Below are 25,620 nucleotides of genomic sequence, written 5' to 3'. Positions count from 1 at the left end.
TCAACAGGAGACACTACCTCTCAGATGACTAACCCTCAAGTACAGAAAAGTGAGACCGTTGTTTTAGGGGACTTTGAAATTAATTGAGATCCCTAATGAGTGATGGAGAACAATTTAATTACCCTGATTTTAAAGTAGGAACTTTTTTAAAGGTTTCCTTTAAAATCTAGGCCTCCAAATTTAAATGTTTGTGATTTCTTAATGAGAAAGAGAATTGAGGAAGGAAGAGAAAGTGGAGAGAGAGAACAAACATACTTGGAAATCTTAAAAGAATAGTTCGGGCCGCCGGCGACCAGCCCGAGACGCTCTCGGTGTTCAGCAGCTTCAGTAGCAGCAGCGGCGGCGGCGACCAGCGCACGGGGCACCAGCACCAGCACCACCAGCCGATCTGCAAGATCTGCTTCCAGGGCGCGGAGCAGGTAAGGACCGCAGGACCCCGTGGCCGCCGCCGGCCGGCTCCAACTCGCGAGGGCTCCGCTTTCAGCACCACGGACAGCGCGCGCCTCCCGGCGCATCCCTGCTGGGGCTGTCTGTCCCGTCCTGCCTTTGGAGCGAAGGCTTCAGGGGGGTTCCTCTTTCCCTCTCTGGGAAGGAAGATAAAACATGTCCCGGTGGCGAATACGAGATTCCGTTTGGTCGACACTTTTTTCCTCTACGTGGTTTCGTAGCTACACGTTCCTCAGGTGCTCTAATGGTCATTTCTTGTGATTTACTCAGTGGCTCTTGGTTTATACGTAGAAGCAAACCTGTAGGATGTAAGATGATGCACTGAGGTACCCTGAGACGGATTCTACAGATGTACCCTGAGACGGATAGTCTTAGAATACAAACGGGGGTGAGTCATGCCCTTTCACAACCAGAAAGGGCAGCGACTTTCCTCATTCCATATCTTGGCGACTTAATCTCACTGTTGTGAAAAGCGCGTTACAGTTTTTACGAGAGAAATAGCAATGTATTTTGAAAGAAAGGCTGTTTAGCCGACAGTGTACTTTGTTTTGTTAGCAGAACAATTGTAAAATTATAAACACCATTGGAGGCGCATGCAAACTTGCATGAGAGTATTCATTCAGAGGAAAGGATAATATTATATCTTTCTTACCAAATGTGTGGTCTGAGAGCACATTAGGTTTAATATTTTTTAAAGTAAGGAAATTGCGTGAGAATGTGCAGGCTTTCAGGAACATAGTGTCCTAAGTCAATATTTATGATGCTACGTTTAGAAAAAAAATAGAAGCATAATGCTACTACGAGCTGCTTTCTGGGATGCCGTGCATTGCTTCTTTAGCAATGATTAAGAATAACTGCAGAGGAAATGCATCTGACCATCCACTTAAAAGTTATTAAAGAGATTTAATAGTGCTGCCTTCCCCCAAGGGTATTGGGAGCTGTATCTTGCAGACATTGTGTGTGTTGGTAGAACATTTATGTCATAACTCTAGGCCATATCTTTGAAATAGTTTTAAGACTTTAGTTTCCTTCCCATCAGGATATAAAATTTTAATTTCATTTTCTAGGATAGAGCTTGATGCTTGCACCCTTCTGGGTAAATGGCTATAAGAAAGAAAAGAAAGCAAGCGTGAGATTTTTAAAATAGAGACACGGACACAAGTATTCACACTGAGCTGTTTTGCTTTTAGGGTGAGCTGTTAAATCCCTGCCGATGTGATGGGTCAGTTCGGTATACACATCAGCTGTGCCTGCTCAAGTGGATCAGTGAAAGGGGTTCCTGGACCTGCGAACTCTGCTGTTATAGATACCATGTCATAGCCATTAAAATGAAACAACCTTGCCAGGTAAATCATTACGAAATTTATTTTTCCAGGAGTAATTTTGTCAACATGAGTGCATTCAAATTTGGTTATCACTAAGGCTATTTTCTTATAGCACTTAGAACACATTTTATGCAATCACAATAAAACCAAGATTTAGAATTTGTAGGGATGTGTTTTGAGAAAGTGGTGACATTCTACCTGAAAAATTCAAAAGTCGTCTTCATTAAATGATTTCCTTTGTTCACTTGTCATTGATAGATAAAATTAGACTGATCTTCATTTCTAAAATGAAAAGTAGGTGAAATGTCTTAATCCCCACTTAAATCCACTTTATTAGTTACAAATGTCACACAATTGATTTTAGGAATATTTTGTTAAGCATTTAAGCCTTGGTGGGCTCCATTTATGGAAAACAGATACAAAGTAAAGCAGAACTTTCCAGTATGGAAACTTTGACTGAAGCTGTTCATTCTAATCTGATACTTGTTCCACTTAACAAGGCTTTCTTTTCCATATGATGTTTTTTCACAGTTAAATCTTGGTTACTTTCCTTCTTTGCTGTGCTCAGCTACATAGTGAATGCAGAAACATTCCCAACAGTCATTCTCAATAATACTACTGAAATTATATATATATATTCAATATTCTTGTGTATAACATAAAAACACAATACCCACAAATCTACAAATACCCTGGAAAATAGACTTTAAAAAACTTTATGGTGGAACTGATTCAGATTCTTTGGACAGGCTGGTGGAATGTAACATATAAAATATATCTTATAGAATAGCAGAATAGTGTGTATTTAATGAGATCTGGTAGACTGAAGTTAAGCAGACATAAAAGAATAGGGCTCAAAACACAGAGACAAAGGATTCATGGAAGAAAAAGGAAGAGGTTATTGAAAAGTTGTAAGGTGAAAAATAATAAAACCTAGCATTCCTTGCTTCTACCTAAATTACTAAATTTGGTTTTTAATAGAGCGAAATAACATAGGTAGAACTGTTAGTGCTTGCAGAAGGAACCTGAAAGATGAATTACTACTGCATTAATAATTTAAATTTCATAGTTTTAAATTTGTGCATCTCTTATATGATTTGCAATTAATTTGCATCTCTGATATTTACCATTTAGGGCATGATTAGCAAGCACAAAATGAAAATATGAATTGCGCAAGCTGACCCGAGGCTTATAAATAATTTGGAAAGAGAAAGCATAACTAATGTGGATGAGTGATATTATCATGCTGAAGACAAGCATAAACCTAACACATTTTTCCCAGAACCTCTGACTGATTGAACTACTTGGATGTCAATTTATGAATCTATCATAATTGTCTTGAAAAACAGATGGAATCATGACCAAAGACCAGTATATAGGTAGTATAATTGGATCCACAGCACTTTTATAATTAGAAATATGAGGGAGGAGAAGAAGTGGGAGAGTTTGGGAACTACGGGAGGAAGTCCCAGGAGAAAGACTGTGGTCAGATACTCAGGACCTGAAACACAATGCCAAGAATTTAAAAGAATTTGAATTTATGACTATCAAATGTTAATTCATTTGGGATGATTACTTTTGGAGTAAATAGAAATAGGTCCTTGCTGTACATTTAAAACAGAGATTAAAAGCTGGAACAAAAAATATTATTTAATTCTGCGGCAAAAAGAATTGATTACTGTTTTTTGCTTCATTAAAAAAATCCAATAATTACTTTAACAAGTAATTCTCCAAACTGTGCTTATATTCTCCTCCTCTTCCCAAGAAAGACCCCCAAACCAAAAGCTAACCCAGTATAATTAACACACTTAGAATTAATTTTAGTGTGACATATCTACTATGATTTGTAACCTGAACTGATCATAGCAGTGAACTGCAAAATCATATTTAGAAAGTGTTGATATCAATGAAAGGATGATAGCTCAGATCATGCTAGAAATAAAATAACTTTCTAGGACTACATTAGATACATATAAAACTTGGTACTCTTAATAAACAGAAGTCAGTTATAAAGTTCTCAAAGTGTGGATTCTTATACATACGAGTAGTTTATTTTCAGATAAAGTTTTGTTATTTGTCTGAAATTCCTGTTTAGGATGACTCATACATGGAACATTCACTCTTATTCTTATTGTTCTGTTTTTTTGCTGGTGTGAGACCAATCTGCTGTGAAGAGGTGGTTTATTGTATATAGAACAGAATAGAGAATAAATACCAATACTAGGAGAGAACATTTTCTGAATATTAAATCTGTGCCAGGCACTGTTCTCAGTGTTGTACATACATGGACAATGATAATTTAATCTTCATAACAAACTTATGAGGTGAGGAATATTAACTCTATTTTATACAAAGGGAAACTGAGGCACAGGAAAGTTAAATAATTTCTACTAGGTACATATCTAGTAAAAGGCAGAGCCAAGACTCAAACTCAGTCATTCTGGCTCTAAGTTTCATGCTCTTAGCCATGGAGTGTTCTTCTCAATCTCATCCTGTCCATCTTAATGTTTCTGAACCTGCCTTGCCTTGTCCTGTATAAGGTTCAGGCAAGCAGGAGTTGATTTCAGCCTGGGTTTCTGAGATGGTTTGGAAAGTTCTTGATTATTGTTGTACAACAAACTACTCCAATACTTGGTGGTTTATCACTTATTACTTCTTGTGAGTCTGTGGGTTGATTAAGGTTGGCTGGGAGGCTTATCCCTATCGGCGGCATGATCGGGGCCTGTAATCATTCAGAGATTTGACTGGATGGGAACATCCAAGATGGCTCACTTATTCTACTTGTGCTTGGTGCTGACTGTCTGGCTACTCAGTTGGGGCTAGCCAGCTGGTGCCTCAGTTCTTCAGCCATGTGACTTGTGCTTCTCATACTGTGATATTTGGGTTCCAAGAGCGTGAAGGTGAAAGTGACAAATCTCTTAAGATCCAGCTTGGATATTTACTGTTTGCTGCATTCTATTGTGCAAAGCAAGTCATAGGACTGACTCAGATTCAAGGGACAGGGAAGTAGACTCCACTTCTGGAATCTGTCCTTTCCATTAAAAAGAGTGGCCATCTTTAGCCACCATAGGATGTAACTTCTAAAAGGATTCTGTCTACCTGCCCTGGCCTCTGCCTTTGGTCCTCATTAAGTCCAGATAGATCAGCATCAATCACCATAACTTCCCTTCCAGGACTTTGAGTCAAAGGAAGCTGAAAAAGAATGCATGGGAGCTTGACTCACTAATGGTGGCTGATGTATATCCTCAAGTACTTGCAGAAGTCATTACTACCATGAAGTATCCACTGGTGCTCAGAGGAAGACAGTGACAGAAAAGGACAAGGAACAGTTACCCAGAACATAGGTAGTTTTACTTGTTTTTCTCATTGAGATTCAAATTATTTGAGAATTGGGTTCTAAACCCCCTGCTTTCATTGAGTTTCAGTGAAGCTCAGAAACATGACCCAACAGAAAGCTAGCAGATGTATCCTCTACAGCATATTTAAACTCTAATTGCTGTATCATTAGCAGTAGGAGTTAATTAAGACATCTGAGGTAATTAAAATGCATTTACCTTCCTACCTACTTGCAGAAACTATTTTATTTATTTATTTATTTATTTATTTAAGTTGGAGTCTCACTCTGTCACCCAGACTGGAGTGCAGTGGCTGCTCCCGGCCACCGCAGACTCGACCTGCTGGGCTCCGGCGATCCTTCCCCCTCAGCCTTCCAAGTAGCTGGAACTACAGGTGCGCGCTATCACACCCGGCTCATTTTGATTTATTGTAGAGATGAGGTCTCGCCAAGTTGCCCAGGTGGGTCTCGAACCCGTGGGCTCAGGCAGTCCACTCACCTCAGCCTCCCAAAAGCGGGGCCCGGCTGAAACTAGTTTATTTATTAACATGTCTAAGATGATTCATTAATGATATTTTAAGAGTAAAAGCTAGTTCTGTTTTGAGTCTCATAGCATGGTCTAAAATTAGTGAAATGCATGAACATATAAGATCAAACTTATTTTTTTAGATGCTGGTGACATCATACATGAATTAGGCTGTATTCCAGTTTACAAATGCTTTCAGTGTTTTTCCAGGAGATATGATGGCTCTTTGAAGAGATGACATAATAAGATAAAGTATTGTACGGGAAACCTTAAACTTGCTATAAAAGACAGACTATACTGTCTAAACATAGAAAAATATATGTAAACGAAGGTAATAGTGATGTTATTGTATACAAGCTACTTAAACTCTTTGCACTTCAGTTAACTCATCTTCACAGAGGAGATGACAATGGTATCTGTATTATTCCTTATTTTGAAGATTAGATGCAAAGTGCTTAGACAGGTGCCATTTTAATGTTGGCTCTGGTTCTTCTCACTTGTTCAGTCAGTTAAGAAATGGGGATTTTTACTTGTTCACTGCTCACAGGTCCTTCTTGCTTCCTTCACTCTGTTGTCACAAAAGTGAAGTTAAAGGTTCCTCTTTCTGTATCATTCTTTATACCTGGATTTTTACTCCCTGCTTTTTCTGGGAACCCATCTCAGTTTCTGACCAAATTAGTTATCATCATTAATGAATGAATCGGCATTTTAAGAGGCCGGTGTAATGAGAGATAATCATCTCAGTGCCACGAGCATATTTCCTCTCCAGATGTCCCTCACTGTGGGTCTTATTTACATCTTTCTTGGAGTCTACTCATAATTGGAGTTATGAGATACTTTTAAATGTGGCCAAGCACAGGGCAGTTGAACTCAAGGTCAGGCAATCATCTTTTATACTTTGGAAAAGCTCCTTTTGGGTGGGGTGCATGTGACTTGTAAGTAGGAGGTCACCTCCTGACAGGAGTTTGGAGAAGTCTCAGAGATCCCTGAGGGGGAGTCATTAAAGGGTAGTAACCGAAAGTCAGTCACATCGAGTAATGGTGTCCTCCCCCTCTGTTGCTCAGAGCACCGAGGAAAGGACTAGTGATATCTGCCAGCCTTGGTTGCCTGGGAAGAAATTGAGACTTGCATATGAGTCACATATCTTTGCAGGGATTAGGTCCCTGGCCATTGTTCCTGGTTTGTAACATTTTTATTAACCTTTCCCTTACTGTTTTTCCTTTAAACTCTTAAAATGTGCTGCCAGCCACACGGCTTCTCATAGCAGTAAGGATGACTGGAATGTCTATGAAAAAGGAGCATTACTTGGGATTATTTTTCATTTTTATCCATAGTCTTAAGTCCTTAGGATTCATCATAACAGATTTGAATTAGAGAGGAAATTGACACCCGGTAGGTGGCTACCCTTCTAAGTTATAGCTTCTGGATCTATTTGCAAGGTATTTATAAGACTTTAGTTAACTTTTGGAGGACACTGCGGTCATTATTTTCCTAAATGGGTTTCTGTCATGAAAGGGGAATTTCCACGTTCAGAGTGGATTGTTAGTATGTTGTAACTGATACACTGGGAGGAGCTGACAAATTATCATTGAAAATTGACTGCGATTTTGAACACGTATTAGGAAAACATCAGAGCATGAACTGTATCAGAATCGTGTTCTGTCGTTTGAAATTATTCAAGGCATTTGCATATTATGGCTTACAAATTTCTGCATATGCGCAACCCTGTGACCTGGTGAAGCTACCGCTTTGACTTTTTTTCTAACTGTTGCTCTTACTAACATTGTCTGTAGGTTGAATAGCAAGTGACAAGCTGAGATTTTTTATTACCATTCCTGAAAAACTGAAAAGCAGCGTTCAAGTGTAATATTTAAATCTGCATACTGGAATATTTTGTAGGGAACTCAAAATGTCAAAATACACAAAGAACATATCATGGAGCCATTTCCTCACCTTGGAAATTGTTTCTGTTTTGTTTGCTTACTGATTTTCAAAACACATGAATTTGTGTTTTACTCTAACATATGAATGATTCTCCACTGAATAAGAGATGTAAATTATACTTTGTCAATGACTATAGCCATCTTATTTACTGCATAGACCACGTATGTTGTAATTGGCCATTTATGTCAAAGCCAGATGGTTCTGGGATAGTTGTATGAGGAGGCAAAGGCCATTTAGGGCATAATGCTTTGGTGTTTGCTTTTAAAGCTTATAGACTGAGACTTGGGAACAATGTGGACCCTCCAGAGCCTTCTCCTCCACACACATTTGCTTTTCTCTACATTTTCTAGCCCCTTTTAAAGTGTATTTTCCTTTGTAAAATATTTCTGTTCCTTGCCCCTTCACCTGGTTGCCTAAAAAAGAAAAAAGTTCCTCTTTGCCAGAAATGGATAGACTTACTGGTCAAAGCAAGTTAGGGTGGCGAGAAGATTTCGCAGTGGTTGGGTAGAGAAATCTTGTCATGTTCCAAAATGTCTTCAATTGATCACATTGCTATTTTAAATCAGAGACTAGAAGACCTCTTCTCTAAAGAGCCAAATAGTAAACATTTTAAGATGGAAGGGCCATGACAGCTACTGACCTAGCACAAAAACAACCCCAGACACAGTATAGATAAGCTATCGTGACTGTGTTTCAGTAAAACTTTACTTATAGATGCTGAAATTTGAATTTCATATAATCTTAATGTATCAAGAAATAGTATTCTTTTTTTTTTAAAAAAAAGTTTCTCCTACCATTTAAAAATTTGAAAATTTGCAGGTTACCCAAAAACAGGTAGTGAGCTGGATTGACCCCACTGCTTTTGTTGGTAAAGAGATGGCACATTGATGGGAACTTTGGTGTTTCATCACCTTTTAGAAAATTAAGTGGCTGAAACCTCTAGATTTTTATGTTTCTTTGCTGTTTTGAATGAAATCATTATCAACTTACATCATTTAGAAAGCAGTAGCACTATGTGGCCAGGCTCGGTGGCTCAGCCTGTAATCCCAGCGCTTAGTAAGGGCGAGGTGAGCAGATTGCCTGAGTCTGTGGGTTCGAGACCTGCCTGGGCAACTTGGCGAGATCTCATCTCTACAATAAATCAAAAAAATTAGCTGGGTGTGGTAGCATGTGCCTATAGTTCCAGCTACTTGGAAGGCTGAGGTGGAAGGATCGCCGGAGTCCAGCAGGTAGAGGCTGCAGTGGCCGGGAGCTGTCACTGCACTCCAGTCTGTGACAGAGTGAGAAGCCAACTCAAAAAAAAAAAAAAAAAAAAAAACAGTAGCATTTTAAGCTTCACAACGAAATGCTATTACTTTCCTAACATTAAATATTAAAATCATTGCATCTTCCAACCAGTTGCTTGGTTGTATCTGACTCAACTCCTAAATTCTGAGGAGTAGCTTCAGGTAAGTTGGAAGTGGAAGACAGGGGCATCTCAAAATAAGGTATCAGTGTCCTTGGAGCGAGTTACTTTCTCATCACCATGAGTCCTGGAAAACATTTAGAGCAGTGAGTGGTCCCCAACCTTTCAAGCATCAGGGACTGGTTTCATGGAAGACAGTTTTTTCAAGAGCATTGCATTTATTGTATACTTTATGTCTATTATTAGTCCACTGTAATATATAATGAAATAATTATACAACTCACCATAATGCAGAGTCAGTGGGAGCCCTGAGCTTGTTTTCCTGCTACTAGATGGTCCCATCTGGGAGTGATGGACACAGTGATACTTGAAGTGTGTTGCTTATGTCCAGTCTACTCCATAATCTCGTTTTGGTTGCTGTCACTGCAGAAAATCCTGCTTCACAAAGATAGGATGTTGGAAATGGAAGCAGGCTTTTCAGTGTTGATCTGACAGGAGGCAGAGCTCAGGCAGTAATGTGAACGCTGGGGAGCAGCTGTATCCAGATGAAGCTTTGCTAACTCCCTGCCACCTCCTGCTGTGTAACCTGATTCTTGACAGGCCACTGACTGGTGCCAGGCTGTGGCCTGGGGGCTGGGGACCCCTGACATAGAGAATGCTCTTAGGTTCATTCCTAAAGCAAATGCTCCAAAGTGAGATTATTTTAGCTTGCTTAGTTTTTCTAGACTTGTCTTCCGAGAGGGCAAGCACAGAAAAGAGTGGGACAGTTTTTACAGCAAATTATGTAACACAACTCAATATTGCTGAGTTCATTTCCTTGGTCATTTTATAGGCATTCCATTAATATTTATCGAATGAATGAATAAATGAATGAATAGATGCATAAATGAGTTTTTAGTAAGGCGGCCAGAATCCTGGAGGTCACGTTATTTCTGCAGTGAGAAATATGACTTAAGGAAATCAAATTGGGCTCATTACTCATACATTAGCCATCTACTGTTTGTTAATTTTCAACTTGTTCTCTAATAATGTTATTCTGAATTTGCCTGGGAAAGTATATTCAGACCTTAGGGAAAAGCCTTGAGAGTAATACAGGAGTCTATTTTTAAAAACCTAGAATTAAAAAAAAAAAAAAAAAACAGGTTCCAGTGAGACATATCTGCGCTTTTCAAAAAATAAAATGTCATGAAAAAAGACTTAGTGAATGTGGAATTACCCATGTGTGACACTCTCGCTTTCTTGAGATTGTCACTTGTTGAAGGGTTTCTTCTAGCGTTTGTTCAGGGAATTTGAATAATTTGTTAGAATTTTTACTGTATGATCATGGATATAGATGAGTTGCTAAGAGTGTCTACTGGATATAAATTTCTGGTGTGAAATCTGCCACCTGACTGAAAACAAGGTGACTTTTTTGATGCACAGTTTGTACAGTTGTAGCATAACTTTAAAAACTGATTTTCCACTCGTGGATACAGTACTCCAAGCCAGGGAGATGTAGCCAGAGAATAGGCTATTTCCTCCTCGCTCATTTCCTGCTTTGCCTTGGCATGTGGCTATGCTGTGATGTGACTGATGTTTTGCTAAAGGGTTTGGAATAAAGGAAACTGAGCTTCCTTCTATTTTTGGACCTTCTGAGAGTAACGTGGGATGACTCTGAGGGCAGAATGAGAGTGCTTCCGACCCTTCAGAATGGCAGGGAATGGACTGATGAGTAGATAATCGCCTACAATTACAAGTAAATGGATGGCAGACACAGAGGCCCCGGCCAAGACAAACTGCACTGTGGCTTGTACTTTCTGTATCCTTGGATATTTGACAACATCTTCCCTGTGAGCAGAACTCATGATTCAGAAGCTGTTCCACATGATTTAGCCAAATGAAATTTGATATAAGTAGAGGTAGACTGGAAACAATTGCTGGGGAAGACATGACAAAAACCTGGAAGCATTTTCATATAGGTAAAGTCAATAAGGGCACTTATGGAGAAGACATTTCTCACTCCATCCTTTCCTTAGGTGGCATATTCTTTGAAAACTACTATCTAAAAACTGGCTTTCTCCAGTCTTTACCTCTTTAAGTTAGTTCATTTTGATGGATGACATCTAGCAATGGTTATATCTTTATCGTAATAATAGAGTTCCTTTGTTGGCTCAGTGTGCCTTTTAGTTTTGCTTCCCTTTTTGGTGTACTAACTTTGTACAAGTGGCCAAGTGTTTAATTTGGGCCCGGGGTAGGGGTGGGGTGCTGCCCATAAGCATTTAGCTCTTATTCCAGGAACCCTCTGGGCACGCCTTTGTTATCTATGGTTGTGCAGTTGTGTTAAATTTCATCTTCCAACTAAATTTGTGACATGACTCTGAGCTATAAAATAGTTCAAGAGACCCAGGAACTATTTCAAAAAATTTACACAGGCTCTCCTTAGTCTGACTCATTAGAAAAGATTTTAAGAAGGACAGCATCTTGCACAAATATCAGGGGATATTACTTATATTACGAAAGAATATTCCAGAAGCCACAGGAAACATTTTTGCCTTGTGTCCCCCCCTCACTTCCTCCCTAGTATTAACTTGTTGTCTGTGCTATGTTTGCAGATTTTTCAAAACATAAATGTGTATGTAAGTGACCTCTCTATTAATTTTTTTAAAATAAAGCAAATAAGAATCTTAGAGTAGTCAAGAGCACAGGATTTGCCAGGCATTATATTAAGCATCCAGTCAATATTTATGATGTCCTTCTTGTACCTCTTTCTTCCTTTTCCTAACATCAACTTACTCTCATTTTTTTGGTATGGAGACAGATGAGTAGAGGGGAGGTTTCCATTGAGACCTCCAGTTCCTTGGAGAGAATGACACAATAAATAGGTGTGGGAGTCTTTGCCTAGTTGATATTCCCCGGGACCAGTCATAACTTAGCTCAAAGCTGAAAGACAGAAGAAACCTTGAATGCAAAACCACCGCTTTCATTCTCCTCCCAAGCTGTCTTCCTTTGTCTTTCAAGGTGGTCTCTCCCTCCCACTGCCGTGGCTTCTCTTCCATTTATTTTTGGTTTTGGACAAGATTTTTCAACGATTTGTGAAGTAGTTGAAAGATGTTTAAAAAACGCGAAGCTAACACGATTACAGTTAACTGTGCCAAGATGCGTTTGGGCAACATGCCTCTCAGGCTATGGAGTGGAAGATGCTTCAATATTAAACACTCGAGTGATTTGGCGAAACATACAAGGGTGGCTGATGAGTGCCCCTGTCCCCTGTCTTCCCCCTCCCTTCAGCCTGCACACTACCCAAACTGAAGGTAATAACCGTTACAAAAAAGACAACTTAAAAGGAAAATGCTACTCTATTTTGGACTTGAGTAAGGTCTTCCATAGTAAACTTTTGAGAAAAAACACCAACCATGCCTTCTATTGCCTGAGGGGAAAATTCCAGTGTCAAATCATGATGAATGTGTGGAGATTATTAACAAAGCAGGACACAGTGATGGATCAATATGTGTCAATTTTTGTCCCGGAAGATGATTTTACTCATGTTCCAGAGGTGGTGTTAAGCATTCTTTGCTATTTTCTACTATGAATTATATAATTCATACTTAAATGATTTTTAAAAACGTATTCAATGGATTAACCACTACTACAGAGCAGGAAGGCACTATTCCTGGCCCTGGGGTTACAGAGTTGGAATAAACAGAACTTTTGTTTCTAGAACTTAAATTATTAATGGTAAGAAATAGAAAATAAAAGCAAGCAAATAAATGCAAAAAATAGGTGATTATAGGTTGTGTATAGACTCTACCAGAAATAAATTGGGTGTGATGGTTAATTTTAGGCATTGTAGGTGCCCAGACATTTGTTTGGACATTACTCTGGCTGTGTCTGTGAGGGTGTTCCTGGGAAGATTAACACTTGAATCTGTAGACTGAGTAAAGCACACTGCAAAGCAGATTGCCTCCCTAATGTGTGTGGGCCTCATCCAATCAGTTGAAGGCCTGAAAAGAGCAAAAAGACTGATCTTCCCACTAGTATGAGGGGATTTCACCTACCTGACTGCTTTCAAACTGGATTATTATTATTTTCTTGCCTTTGGACTCACACTGAAACATTAGCTCTTTCTGGGTGTTGAGACCACTGGCTGTTGGACTGGTAGGGTTTCAGGCAGACCTATGTTATCAGCTTTCCTGGTTTTGAGGCCTTCAGTCTTCTACTGGAACTACATCATTGACTTTCCTGCTCTTCAGCTTGCTGATTACAGATCTTGGGATTTGTCAGCCTTCATAGTTGTATGAGCCAATACTTTGCAATAAATCTCTTTACACACATGTACACACACATGTAAACACACACAGAGAGAGAGAGAGAGAGAGAGAGAGACAGAGACAGAGACAGAGAGACAGAGACTCTGATATATAATTTTTTTGATTTTATGATGATGCAAAAGTGTTGTGCATTCAGTGTGCTCCTTGACTTATGATGAGGTTAAGTTGGGACATGTCTCCTTCATAAATTGAGGAGCATCTGTACACATACACACATACACACACACACACACCCTGTTGGTTCTGTTTCTCTGGAGAAGCCAGACTAATAGACTGGGTGATTAAAAAGAGTATGCTAAAATGGACCATGTGGTACTTGATTAGAGTTGAGTACGTGATTATAAACTTACGTTTTACTTAATATTGATACAATTGGTAACATGCAGAAATATGAGGGATGGGGGACTCCCAGAAAACCAAAATTGTCTTTTGGAGGGTGGGACAATTGTACTACACTAGAAGTTTGTTCCTCTGGATCAAATGGTCCATGAAAGTTTTTATCTGGAAACTTTGAGATGGTTGCATCACACTTTATGAAAGAAGCATCCTGAGTTGTGGCAGAGAAGTGACTGGTTCTTCCACTATGACAACGCTCCTGCCCACACAATGGAATGTTCAGTAATTGTTGACCAAAAAATGGCGTGACTGTGTATTCCACCTTCTGTATTTACTCCATCTTGCCCCAAGCACTTCTTTTTGTTTGGATTTGCTGCATATTCATTTATTTATTCATCCATTTAATAATTTAACAAATATTTAAGTAAACAAAACCATAAAATCTCAGTTCTCAGAGTCATACATTCCAAAGAGACTGATAATATACAAGTACAAATTCCTAGTTAATAAAGGAGGATATGAAAATTAAGAGGTATTATTAACATTTTAGACGGGATGGTGAAGGAAGGCATCCAATCCATTATCTTGGATTTGGTTGACAGATTTAAAAAATATTGCCTTCTAGAAATAGAGTATGCAGTGAATAGATACCATAATTAATTTTCCTACTGAAGTACATTTCATTCTGGGTTTTACTTTTCCCAGTAAAGTGAAGAGGCCAATATTTATAGCCTATAGATTTATAATTTATATTAATATATTAAAAACCTTGGTAAAGTCTCTGTTTCCTTAATCTATTTTATATCCAGTATATTATAGTGAAGCTTCAAGGCATTGGTTTTAGGGACAAGGGAATACAGAGTTCAATCAGACACTCAGTGAAAAAGGGTAGTGCAAATGGTTTATAGAGTCTAAGAAACAGGTACACAATTTGCTCCTTCTAACTTAAAACATTTGTGTACGTTGCCATCTTTATATCTCCAGCTATAGAATTATCAAAGAGTTAAAATCTTAAAAGCCCCTATATATGAGAAATTAGGTCTACCTGGGATTGTAATTTTTTAAAATATTGACTTTTATACATATAGTGATCATAAAACAAGGAAAGAAGTTAATTTTGCGCTCATTTTCTCCACGGACAAGCACAATTTTTCTGTTGAAAATCCACAGTTTCCACAATGAATTGTTTTGAAGAGAAACTCCATCATCTCATTGAATGTCATCTAGAAACTTGGCTATTTGGAGAACAAATGTTTGAGGCTGTAATTTTCAAGATAATATAATTGAGAGATATTGAAGTGGTTTGTATATGGCTTGGCCACTGTGAAAGACACACAATGGCTTGAAGAGGGGAAATGGCTTTTTATGTTACCCCTGGAGTGATACAAACTGATATTTGGGCTTTCATAATCCATTTGAAATAAATGGCTTCCATTTATCAGTGCAATGGGATGCTGAGCAGCCCATATTTTTCTTTGAATCTCTGCTGTTGACAGTGAACAAGAATATAAAAAAGTTTTGAAGGGTGAAGTTTTCTTCCCCTTCTTCAGAAAACTTTGAATAATGTGGAGACATTTTGTTTGAGCTTATGGTACTTGGTCAACCAAAATGGAATAATCAATTCCCCAAATTTGGTGGGAAATGTCATCTGTAACTTAAAACCTTTAGCTCTGAAAAGCAATAGGCATAAGTGAGTTATTAAGAATCTTTTATTCAGCAGAAAAGTGATGATCATTTCATGGGGAATACGACGTGATATTTATGAACACACATAGGAAGGAAGGTAGATCATTCCTAGGATAAGTATTCTCCATGGAGCCCTTGTCTGCGTTTACTGTATTTCGCTGATTGCTTTCATAGTGGGCTTGTTTAGATCATCTGTTAAAAGTTTAAAACCTTTCAAAATAAGTCATTGTGTCCTGCAGGTTTATATGAGCAAACATCCTGTGTTGGTGTCCTTTTCCCCAGTTAGATGTCAGAAGTGCTTCACTGTGCAACTCTGCCCTCTAGTGTTGTATATGAATTACAGTTACGTTCTTGGAATTTGACCCAAGGTGCACAGAGTTCCATTAAGTTAGAAACATATATATATGAATAAATATGTGAATATACATATACATGTATGAATATACACATATGTATATTCATCTTGTTTGAAAACAAATTTGACTCAGAGTTCCTTTACAATTTGTTATAGCTCACCCAATTTGTTTGAACAAAGGTATTTATTTTTCTATTTGATTAGATTTGGATTTAATACAATCTTTCTGTTTTCTTTCTTTTTCCACTTAGCGATTCTGGGGGTTTAAATCTTTACTCTGCTCAAAGATTTGGAAACAATTGTTCCTTAAATAGCTTAAGAATATGAAGCATGAGAACTCAGCCAGATTGTTCAATTCATTTAAAATTATTGTCGGGAGTACATACAAATTTTGAGTGCCCATTGTATATCTGGGTACAACACATTTAAATAGAAGATAATTATAACATCTAGTGGTCTCTACCAAAATATGTGTAATACCTTGATGATCAAATATTTTAGATATTTTTTTGTCAACCAAGAAATAATTCTTTAAAGAGCATCATTTGGATCCTTGCATATAAAAGAAACTATTGATCAGTTATGGGTAATGTAATTTTAAAGAGAAATAGTATTTATATTTTTACTTCTGTTTTTGGTTTTAGATTTTCAAAGAGGGCATTTTATTTTGCTTAAGGCAACCTTTTTAGAGAATTAGATGAGAAGCAATTTTTGTGATGTAATACTTATGAACTATATTTGAAAATGAGGCTTTTAATTACTAAGGATTGTTTTACTAATGGCAAATCATCTTGCTTGAGGGAGAATTTTTTTTTCAAGCAGCTCAAGTTCTTAGTTAACAACCAGAGAAACATTGATTAAGCAGTAACTATTGAGGCACCAACCATCTCCTGAGGATCAATCATTGGTGAGAGGATGTGTAGAGAATGATTCTCTCTGGCTTGTTGTGAAACCCTAGAAATAACACAGAAATCAAAGAAGGGAAAAGAAGATATATAAATAATTTAATTTTTCTAAATGTGAAATTTAATTTTATTTCAGTGCTATGAGGCATTTCAAAAACATTGATAATGGATGTTAGAGAGATTATTTGTCTGGAAATACATGCATACCTTTTTCAGATCAATGAGGGCAAAATGACTCTCCCTTTTATGCACAGAAAATATGACATATTAGTTACTGAAAATGAACGATATGCAAGTAGCTGATGGAGAACTTGGTTTTTAGTACTATCCCTGCCTTACTGACTGACTAACTCATCTATCAAGAAGTAAATGAAAGTATGACAAAAGATAGAAGGAATGTTATACTTTCTCAGTGAAAACCATTTCAATGCTGTGGTTTCTAAGGGTATTACAGGTGGATTTGGGCCTTATGGGGCTTACTTTAGCAGTATGAAGCTTCTGTTATATGATTGTGTGTTCATAAAATTCATTAAACCTAGAAGGATCCAAGATTGTCACTGTGGAACAGCAGACGGACACCTCTCTCACCAAGCAAGGCAGAGATTAGGGACCCAGACAATGATAGATGGATACACATCAAACACTTTTGAATGGAGGAAGCACCCTGCACCCAGCAAAGGTCTCTTTGAACACATAGAAACCAGAAAGTGATGGCAGACATGGGAATCTGGGCACCTCCACCCTCCACCATGCACCATGCTTGCACAGAAATTGAGACTTGCTTGGTGAACAAGAGTGGGTGAGTGATTCTAAGATGCTTTAGTTCTGTCTATTGCCTCCCAGCCATGTGCAAATCATCAGTCCCATGCAGGAGGAGTCCTGGTCAGGGCACAGTGGTGAACAATTGCAGTCCAAGTGGAATGAGGAACAAAACCTGCACTAGGTCAGACATTGTGATTGGAGCAGAGCCCAGTGGCTGGCTCCTGGGGAAGGAAATCCTGACTGTAGAGTGAACTGGGCTAGTGCCCAATGCCAGTAGCTGGTGGCCATCTTCGCAGCCAGATCAGAAAGAATCACCTCCAATCCCTACCTGCCTATAGAGTGGATCTCCCCCCACCCCGCCCCAATGTGGCAAGGGACTTGTTCTTTTTCAAGAGCAGAATGTAGACTTGAACAGGAAGGGAGTGACATGAAAGACAGCAGAAGGCTTTCTCAGTGGGAAGACTTCTGGGCTGCAAACCACAGACAGAAGAAGCTTTGAACTTGCTCTCTGCAGGGTGCAAGTATCAGGGGCTGAAAATGAATTCAACTAGATTAACAATGGGAGAGACTTCAACTCAAACAAAACGAAACAAAAAGAAGGCATTGAACACAAAGAAACAGCAACAAAAAAGGTCATCAGCATCACAAAAGTACAGACAAGCACAGAGTTAACAGAGCATACAAAGCGCACACACACACACATAATGAAAATGCACAAACATAAATTCAAAAGTAAAAAGGAGATAAAGCAAGCTCCTTAGAGTCCTATGACAGGGATAAATGCTCACATTTCAATAGCCAATTTGAACATGAATAGCCTAAATGCACCACTGAAGAGACATAGCATGGCAAACTGGATAAAGTGTGATGATACAGTCTGATGCCTCCAGGAATCTCATCTCACTGCAAAGAATGCCCACAGTCTCAAAGTTGGGGGCTGGAAAATGATATTTAGGACAAATGGAAAACAGAAGAGAGCAGGTGTAGCTCATCTGCTATCAGACAAAGCAGGTTTCCAATCATCAAAAGTTAAAAAGGACATGAAACAACACTATATAATGATAAAAGGCTCAATCTGCCAGCAAGAAATATAGTCATCTTAAATATATATGCACCCAACACTGCAGCGTGAGATTTTATGAAACAACTACTAAGTAAATTTAGAGAGGGCATTAACTTTCACACAATCATATTTGAAGACATAAATATCCCACTAGCAGCTTTATATAGGTCACTGAGGCAAAAAGCCAACAATGAGATCTGGAATCTTAACTCGATGCTTGATCAAATGGATTTAACAGACATCTACAGAACACTCCACCTGATATCTACAGAGTATACATTTTACTCACCATGGAAAATACTCCAGGACTGGTCCATTCTTGGACATGTCAAGTATGAATAAATTTCAAAAGATCAAAATAATACCATGCATCTTCTCAGATCACAGTAGAATAAAAACAAATATTGTCAACAACAAGATCCCCCTCAAAACACACAAAGGCATGAACACTAAACAGCATGCTGCTGAACAACTTCTGGATCAACATGAAAATCAAGACAGAATTAAAAAACGATTCCTGCAAACAAAAACAAAGATATATCTTATCAGAATCTCTGGGATGCCATGAAAGCAGTTATAAGAATACAATTCATAGTATTGCATACACACATCAGAAAGATCACAAGTAAACAGCCTAATGTTGCATCTAAAGGAGCTGGAATCTGGGATGCCATGAAAGCAGTTATAAGAGGACAATTCATAACACTGCATGTACACATCAGAGAAACAGAAAGATCACAAGTAAACAGAGCTAAAGTCATACCTAAAGGAGCTGGAAAGGCAAGATCATCTAAATCCTAACTTCATAAGTCAAAATATCACAGAAAAGATCAACAACACACAAAAAGCTGCTTCTTTGAAAGGATAAATAAACTTGATGGATCCCTGGCCAGACTCACTAAGAGAGAGAGAGAGAGAGAGAGAGAGAGAGAGAGAGAGAGAGAGAAAGAGAGAAAACCCAAACACAATTAGAAATGCAAAAGGTGAAGTCACAACTGAGTACCTATATGCAAATAAACTAGAAAATATAAAGGAAATGGAGGACTTTCTGACATTACACAACCTCCCAAGTATGAAACAAGAAATTGAAACTCTAAACAGACCAGTAACAATCCAGGACTCAGTCATAAGACATCTCCTTGCCAAAACAAACAAACAAACAAACAAACAACAACAACAAAAAAACCCTGGACCAGATAACTTCCCAGCTGAATTCCTCAAGACATACAAGGAGGAACTGATACCTATGCATTCCATGTGTTGAGAATGAAGGAATTCTCCCCAACTCATTTTATGATGCTAATATCATACTGATACCCAAACCTGGTGGAGACACAACAAGGAAAGAGAATTACAGGCCAATCTCCTTGTGAACATAGACACAAAAATTCTCAACAAGATTCTAGCAAATTGGATCTAATAACACATCTCAAGGATCATCCACCAAGACAAGGTGGACTTCATTCCTGGGTTGCAGGACTGGTTCAACATTTGCAAGACCACAAACATAATTCAGCACATTAACAGATGTAAAACCAAGAACCACATGATTATATCATTAGACAGAAAAAGTATTCGGCAAAGTCCAGCATCCCCTCTTACAAAAACCCTTAAACACTTAGACATAGATGAAACATTCCTCAAAACAAGAGCCATCAATGATAAAAGTACAGTCAACATTTTTCTCAATGGACAGAAGCTGGAAGCATTCTCCTAAGAATGGGAACAAGACAGGATATCCACCCACACCCCTCCTTTTCAACATAGTACTGAAATTTCTGACCAGAGAAATCAGGAAAGAGAAAGAAATCAGAAGTATCCAAATAGAAAAAGAGGAAGTGAAGCCATAACTCTTTGTGGAGGATACGATTCTATACCCTGAAAACCCTAGACCGTCTGTCAAAAGCCTCCTTGCACTGATAAATTACTTTGGTTAAAGTCTCAGGCTACAAAATCAATGTGCAAAAGACAGCTACATTTCTATACACCAGCAACAAACAGGTGGAGAATCAAATAAAAAGCACAATCCCATTCATAATAGCCACAAAAAAATGTAATGCCTTGGTATTTACCTAACCAGATAAGTGAAAGATCTTTACAAAAAAAAAGTATAAAATGCTACTCAAAGAAATCAAGGATGACACAAACAAATGGGAAAACATTCCATGCTCATGGATTGGAAGAATCAATATTGTCGGGATGTCTATTCTACCCCAAGCAACCTACAGATTCAGTGCAATACCCATCAAATCACCAACATCATTTTTCTCAGACCTAGTAATGACAATACAGAAATTCATATGGAAACAGAATAACAGTATGAATAGCCAAAACAATCCTCAACAAAATGAACAAAGCAGAAGGTATTACAATTTCAAACTTTAAACTTTATTGTAAGGCTGCAGTAACTAAAACAGCTAGGTACTGGTACAGGAATAGGCACATAGACCAATGGAACAGGATAGGGATTCTGGAAGCAAATCATGGACTCTCAACCAACTCACCTTCAACAAAGCCACAATAACAATCACTGGAGAAAGAAGACCATAATTAGCAAATTTTGCTGGGAAAATGACTGACCACATGCAGAAGAATGAAACTGGACCCCTACCTATCACCATACACAAAAATGAACTCAAAATGTATCAAAGACCCAAATATAAAACCTAAAACTTTAAGAATCTTAGAAGAAAACAGGAAACACCCTTATGTACATCAAAGGCAATGAAGTCTAGACCAAGTCCCCAAAAGTAGAATGGCGTAAAAGCTAAGATAGACAAGTGGAACCTCATCAATCTGAAAAGCTTTTGCACAGCAAAAGAAACCATCAAGAGAGTAAAGAGACAATCCACAGGATGGGAAAAATATTTTCAAATTATGCATCTGATAAAGTCCTAACCTCCAGGATCTACGTGGAACTCAAATGAAGTGAAAGGGGGGGGGACCCATTAAAAAGTGGTCAAAGGACATGAAAAGACACTTCTCAGAAGATGACATACAAGCATCAACAGACACATGAAAAACTTCTCAACCTCACTAATTATCAGAGAAATGCAAATCATAACTACAGTGAGAACTACCTAACTCTGGTAAGGATGACTATCATTAATAAGTTATAAAACAGCTGGGCTCGGTGGCTCAGCCTGTAATCCCGTGCCTTGGGAGGCTGAGGTGAGTGGATTGCCTGAGCCCGCGGGTTCGAGACCTGCCTGGGCAACTTGGTGAGACCTCATCTCTACAATAAATCAAAAAATTAGCCAGGTGTGGTAGCGCATGCCTGTAGTTCCAGCTATTTGGAAGGCTGAGGTGGAAGGATCGCTGGACCTCAGCAGATTGAGGCTGTGGTGGCCAGGAGCGGCCACTGCACCCCAGTCTGGGTGACAGAATGAGACTCCAACTCAAAAAAAAAGTTATAAAACAATAGATGCTGGTGTGGGTGTGGAGACAAGAGAAGGCTTTTACACTGTTGATGGGAGTACAAGTTAGTTCAATCACTACGCTATGTAAAGCAGTGTGCTGATTCCTAAAAGAGCTAAAAATTGACCTTCCATATGATTCAGCAATCCCACTTCTGGGAATATACCCAGAGGAACATAAATTACTCTACCAAAAAGACACCTGCACACACATGTCTTTTGCCACACTTTTCACAATAGCAGAAACATGGAACCAGCCCTAGTACCCATGGAAAGAGAATTGAATAAAGAAAATGTCTTATATCTACATGATGGAGTATTTACACAGTCATAAAGAACAACAAAATCATGGTCTTTATAGCAAATTGGATGGAATTGGAGACCATCATACTAAGTAAACTATCACAGAAACAACTGAATACCTCATGTTCTCACTCATAAGTGATCTCTGAAAATTAGTCACATTAGCAAAAGGGGAGGGATTGGCAGTCACTGGGCACTGCTAGGGGAGGCAGAAATAAGGAAGGGTGGGGGGCATGGGACAACACAAAAAGCACTTGGTCCACTACCAGGGAAATGAAGCCCACTAGAAGCCCAAACTTCACCTGCATGCAGCCTATCTATGTAGTTAATCCTCACTTGTACTCCCACATCTCTATAACAAAATGAAATTTTAAAAAATTCATTAAACCTATTTTATTCATTTATGTATATTTCAAGATAGACCATTGAATTTTAATGTTACTGAGCATAATTTTAATGTTACTGGACTTTTGTTTATTTTTTAAAAACTTAAAATTGACAAATAAAAATTGTATATATTTATTATGTACAACAAGATGTTATAAAATAGGCATACATTTTCCCAAGGCTAAATCAAGCCAATTAACATTTCCATTACTTCACATTCTTATCATTATGGGGGTATGAGAGCACTTGAAATCTACTGTTTTAGGAATTTTTAGAATGCAGTACATTGTTATTAACTGTAGTCATTATGTTGTGCAAAAGACCTTGCAACTCAATACTCCTATCTAACTAAGATTGTGTATCCTTTGACCAAATACCTCACCCTCAGCCTCTAGTATCTACAATTCTACTCTGCCTTTGTGAGTTACTATTTTAGATTTCACATGTTGGTGAGATCATTGTGGTATTTATCTTTTTGTGCCTGCCTTATTTCACTTAATATGATGCTCCCAGGTTCAGACATGTTGTCACAAATAAGTGATATTCCATTGTGTATGTATCTCATATTTTCTTTATTCATTCATGTGTTTATGGACACAGGTCTATTTCATATTTGATTACTGTGAATAATGCTACAATGAACGTGGGAATGCAGATCTCTTTGGATCATACAGTAGTTCTGTTTTTAATATTTTGAAGAATCTTCGTAATGGCTGTGCAAATTAATATCCTCACCAACAGTGTTTGAGGGGTCCCTTTTTCCCCACATCCTTACCAACACTTGTTATGTTTCTTAAGTCTTTTTGACAATAGCCATGCTAACAGATGTGAGGTGATATTTCATTGCGGTTTTAATTTCCATTTCACTGGTGGTTAGTAATGTTGAACATTTTCTCACAAACCTGTTGGCCATAGGTGTGTCTTCTTTTGAAAAATGTCTATTCAGGTCCCGTACTCATTTTTTAATAGGGTTACTTGTTTTCTTAATATTGAATTGTTTGAGTGCCTGATATATTTTGGTTATTAGCATCTTATTAGATATGTGATTTGAAAATATTTTCTTTCATTTTGTAGATTGCATCTTCAATCTGTTGATTGTTCAGAAGTTTTTTAGCTTGACATAATTTCACTGATCTATCTTTTCTTTTGTTATTGCTTGTACTTTGGGAATCATATTTAAAAAATCATTGCCCAGATCAATTGCACTGAGCTTTTCCTCTGTGTTTTCTTCTATTGGCTTTATAGATTGAAGTCTTATGTTTACCTTTTTAATTCATTTTGAGTTTATTTTTGTCTGTGGTGTAAGCTGAGAGTCTAATTGCCTTTTTCTGTCTGTGAATATTCAGTTTTCCTAAAACTATTTATTGAGGAGGCCACCCATTCTCCATTGAGATCTTTTGCATCTTTGTCAACAATCAGTTGACAGTAAATGTGTTCATTTATTACTGGTCTCTCAATTTTGTTCCATTGATCTGTGTTCATGCTTATGCTAGTACTATGCCATTTTGATTACTGTAGCTTTGTAGTATATTTTGAAGTCAGGTAGTGTGATACTTCTAGCTTTGCTATTTTTGTGTTTTAGTTATTTGGGGTCTTTTGTGGTTCCATATTAATTTTAGCATTGTTTTTCCTATTTGTGTGAAGAATGACATTGGAGTCTTGAAAGGGATTGCATTTAATTTGTAGATTACTTTGCAGAGTATGGACATTTTAACAATATTAATTTTTCCAAATCATGGTAACTGGATATCTTTTCATTTATTTATGTCTTCTCCAATTTTTAAGTCAATGTTTTATGGTTTTTAGACTTTTGCCCTCTTGGTTAAATTTATTTTTTTGTAGTTATTGTAAATAGGATTGTTTTCCTGGTTTCTTTTTCAGATAGTTTGCTGTTTGTGTTTTAAAATGCTACTGATTTTTGTGTGTTGATTTTGCATTCTGTGGATTTATTGAATACATTTGTTAGTTCTAAAAGTTTTATGATGGAGTTTTTAGGAGTTTCTGTATACAAGATTACATCATCTGCAAACAGGGACAATTTAACCTATTCCTTTTCAATTTGGATGCATTTTATTTATTTTTTCTCTTGCTTCAGTGCTCTGACTAGGACTTCCCATACTATGTTGAATAGAAAAGGCAAGAGTGGGCAACCTAGTTTTGTTCCTGATCTTAGAAGAAAAGTTTTCAACTTTTCAGTGTTAAGTATGATGTTGGCTGTGAATTTGTCATAAATGGCTTCTGTTCTGTTGAGGTGTATTCCAGCTATACTTAGATTGAATTTTTATCATGAAATGATGTAGAATTTTGTCAAATACTTTTTCTGCAACTATTTAAATTATCATAGTTTTGTCCTTTATTCTGTTAATGTGATGTACCACATTTATAGATTTGCATATGTTGAATCAATCTTGCATCTGTGTGATAAATCCTACTTGATTATTGTAAATTATCCCTTTACTGTCCTGGTGAATTCAGTTTGATAATATTTTGTTGAGAATTTTTGCATCTCTGTTTATAAAGAATATTGACTTGTAATCTTCTCTTGTAGTGCCCTTATCTGGCTTTGGCATTAGAGTGGTGTTGGCCTTATAAAATGAGTTGGGATGTATTCCTACTCTTCTTCAATTTTTTGGGAAGATTTTGAGAAAGGTTAGTGTTCGTTAAATGTCTGGAAGAATTTAGAAGTAATTCCATTAAGTCCTTGACTTTTCTTTGGTAGAGACTTTATATTACTGATTCAGTCTTCTTATAATACTTCTTATTGGTCTGTTCAGATTTTCTGTTTCTTCGTAATTTAATCTTGGTAGGTTGTGTTTAGAAATTTGTTCTTTACTTCTCGGTCACTTGATTTGTTGCCATATAAATATTCATGGTAGTGCCGGGCTCAGTGGTTCAGCCTGTAATCCCGTGCCTTTGGGAGGCTGAGGTGAGTGGATTGCCTGAGTCCGCGGGTTCGAGACCGGCCTGGGCAGTGAGACCTCATCTCTACAATAAATCAAAAAATCAGCCGGGTAGTGCATGCCTGTAATTCCAGCTACTCAGAAGGCTGAGGTGGAAGGATCGCTGGAGCCCAGCAGGTCGAGGCTGTGGTGGCCGGTAGCGGCCACTGCACTCCAGTC

At 37.9% G+C, this 25,620-nt stretch overlaps 1 protein-coding gene across 1 annotated transcript in view; it reads left to right on the top strand.

Moving 5' to 3' along the window:
• Window positions 1-284: 284 nt before the first annotated feature.
• The window catches only part of MARCH11 (membrane associated ring-CH-type finger 11), a 115,668-nt gene continuing 90,332 nt past the window's right edge, over window positions 285-25,620 (top strand). The window contains exons 1-2 of the mRNA XM_008061327.1: window positions 285-419; window positions 1,638-1,793. Coding sequence (XP_008059518.1) covers window positions 1,776-1,793 — 18 coding nt within the window. The 5' untranslated portion in view covers window positions 285-419; window positions 1,638-1,775. The remainder of the gene's footprint in view (window positions 420-1,637; window positions 1,794-25,620) is intronic.

This window comes from Carlito syrichta, unplaced genomic scaffold (genome assembly GCF_000164805.1).
Source record: "Carlito syrichta isolate Samal-C Ts95f unplaced genomic scaffold, Tarsius_syrichta-2.0.1 Scaffold305204, whole genome shotgun sequence".
NCBI lineage: Eukaryota > Metazoa > Chordata > Mammalia > Primates > Tarsiidae > Carlito > Carlito syrichta.
Note: the sequence above shows the minus strand (reverse complement) of the source record. Positions and strands in the feature narration are given on the sequence as shown.